This window comes from Gadus macrocephalus, chromosome 22, assembly GCF_031168955.1.
Source record: "Gadus macrocephalus chromosome 22, ASM3116895v1".
NCBI lineage: Eukaryota > Metazoa > Chordata > Actinopteri > Gadiformes > Gadidae > Gadus > Gadus macrocephalus.
This window is the reverse complement of record NC_082403.1, coordinates 1,630,505-1,632,111: the sequence shown is the minus strand read 5'-3', so window position 1 is coordinate 1,632,111 and position 1,607 is coordinate 1,630,505. Positions and strand designations below refer to the sequence as shown.

General features: G+C 50.4%; 1 protein-coding gene across 9 annotated transcripts in view; it reads right to left on the bottom strand.

Moving 5' to 3' along the window:
- Nucleotides 1-115: 115 nt before the first annotated feature.
- The window catches only part of rfx5 (regulatory factor X, 5), an 11,252-nt gene continuing 9,760 nt past the window's right edge, over nucleotides 116-1,607 (bottom strand). For 3 of the 9 annotated variants that reach the window (XM_060043843.1, XM_060043844.1, XM_060043845.1), the window contains exon 11: nucleotides 116-1,607. This exon is cut by the window's right edge and continues 910 nt beyond it. In XM_060043843.1, the coding sequence (XP_059899826.1) occupies nucleotides 1,594-1,607 (14 nt within the window). In that variant the 3' untranslated portion in view covers nucleotides 116-1,593. The other 6 variants (XR_009524059.1, XR_009524058.1, XR_009524061.1 and 3 more) reach the window with 6 other exon arrangements.

The following is a 1,607-nucleotide window of genomic DNA, read 5'->3' as shown; positions in this document are numbered from 1 at the left end:
CAGAATATACCCTATAGCCTAGTCAGAATATACCTTATAGCCTAGTCAGAATATACCTTATAGCCTACAGTCAGAATATACCTTATAGCCTAGTCAGAATATACCTTATAGCCTAGTCAGAATACACCTCATAGCCTACAGTCAGAATATACCTTATAGCCTACAGTCAGAATATACCTTATAGCCTACATTCAGAATATAGCCTACAATCAGAATATACCTTATAGTCTGCAGTCGGAATATAGCCTAGTCAGAATATACCTTATAGCCTAGTCAGAATATACCTTATAGCCTAGTCAGAATATACCCTATAGCCTACAGTCAGAGTAAACCTTATAGCCTACAGTCAGAATATACCTTATAGCCTACAGTCAGAATATACCTTATAGCCTACAGTCAGAATATACCTTATAGCCTACAGTCAGAATATACCTTATAGCCTTCAGTCAGAATATAGCCTACAGTCAGAATATATCTTACAGCCTACAGTCAGAATATAGCCTATAGAGAGAGGATCCGACCACACATGACCAGCCGGGGCCCATGTGACGCCAGAGATGGGACGTCATGGGAGCCCCTCGGGGGTCCTGTGGTGAGTGCGTTGGCCAAGTGGGGGCTGGCTGGAGGAGTTTGTTGCCATGGCAAGGTAGGACTGATGGAACCAGAACGGCTCGCGAGGTCACTGTTAAGATAAACTTGTGTTTGTGCTTTTAGGTTTGACGTATTCAGGTGGTACAACCTTCCCTTAGTGAATCCACAGATATTACTGTGCCCTGCATACCGCCCTGTGGGCAACCCTTCACCTACGCTCACCATGCCTGTTGCCAAGGCAACCTTTTAGAAAACAGCAGTACTCACGGAGGAGTTTTTATACTAGGTACCCATTCTTGGAACAGGGGAAAGTATTTGGTTTCATACTTGCTACTTATGGACCTTGTGGACAGTATTCAGCACGACACCTGGTGGTGGCGAGACATATTGCAGTGAGGGAGCCATCTGAACAGGAAACAAGTTATCTCCTTCCTACGCACTCAAGTCACCCCCTGTTCTCCACTTGCATAGAAGAGCCGTGAAGACCCAGTGAGCTGTTCACTGAACCCGGTGACCAGCTCACTGAACCCAGTGAGCTGTTCACTGAACCCGGTGACCAGCTCACTGAACCCAGTGACCAGCTCCCTGAACCCGGTGACCAGCTCACTGAACCCAGAGACCCGGCTCACTGGAGCCGGAGCAGTGACCCGGAGCAGTGACCCACTGGGTCCAGGGCAGAGGGAACAGGACCAGACCTTATCCACACATGAACCAGACGAGGTTCAACCCGTATAAACTCTCTGAGCACCGTGACCAATACTGGAGCTCTGCTTACTGTCTCTCCTCCTCCTGCTGCTCCTCCTCTCAGCACTGGAGGAAGGGAGGAGCCAAGCAAGGACGTTAAGGGGAGGAGGGAGGAAGTAAAAAGCCATGCAGAGCCTGGGGAGGGGGGGGGGGGGGGGGGGGGGAGGAGCATGCAGCGGTCCATGTAGGAGGGGCGGCGCTTCGACCTCGTGGAGGCGGGGCCTCGTCCTCTGAGAGGCGTGGCTTCATGCGTCCCCGTCAGGGACTTTCCA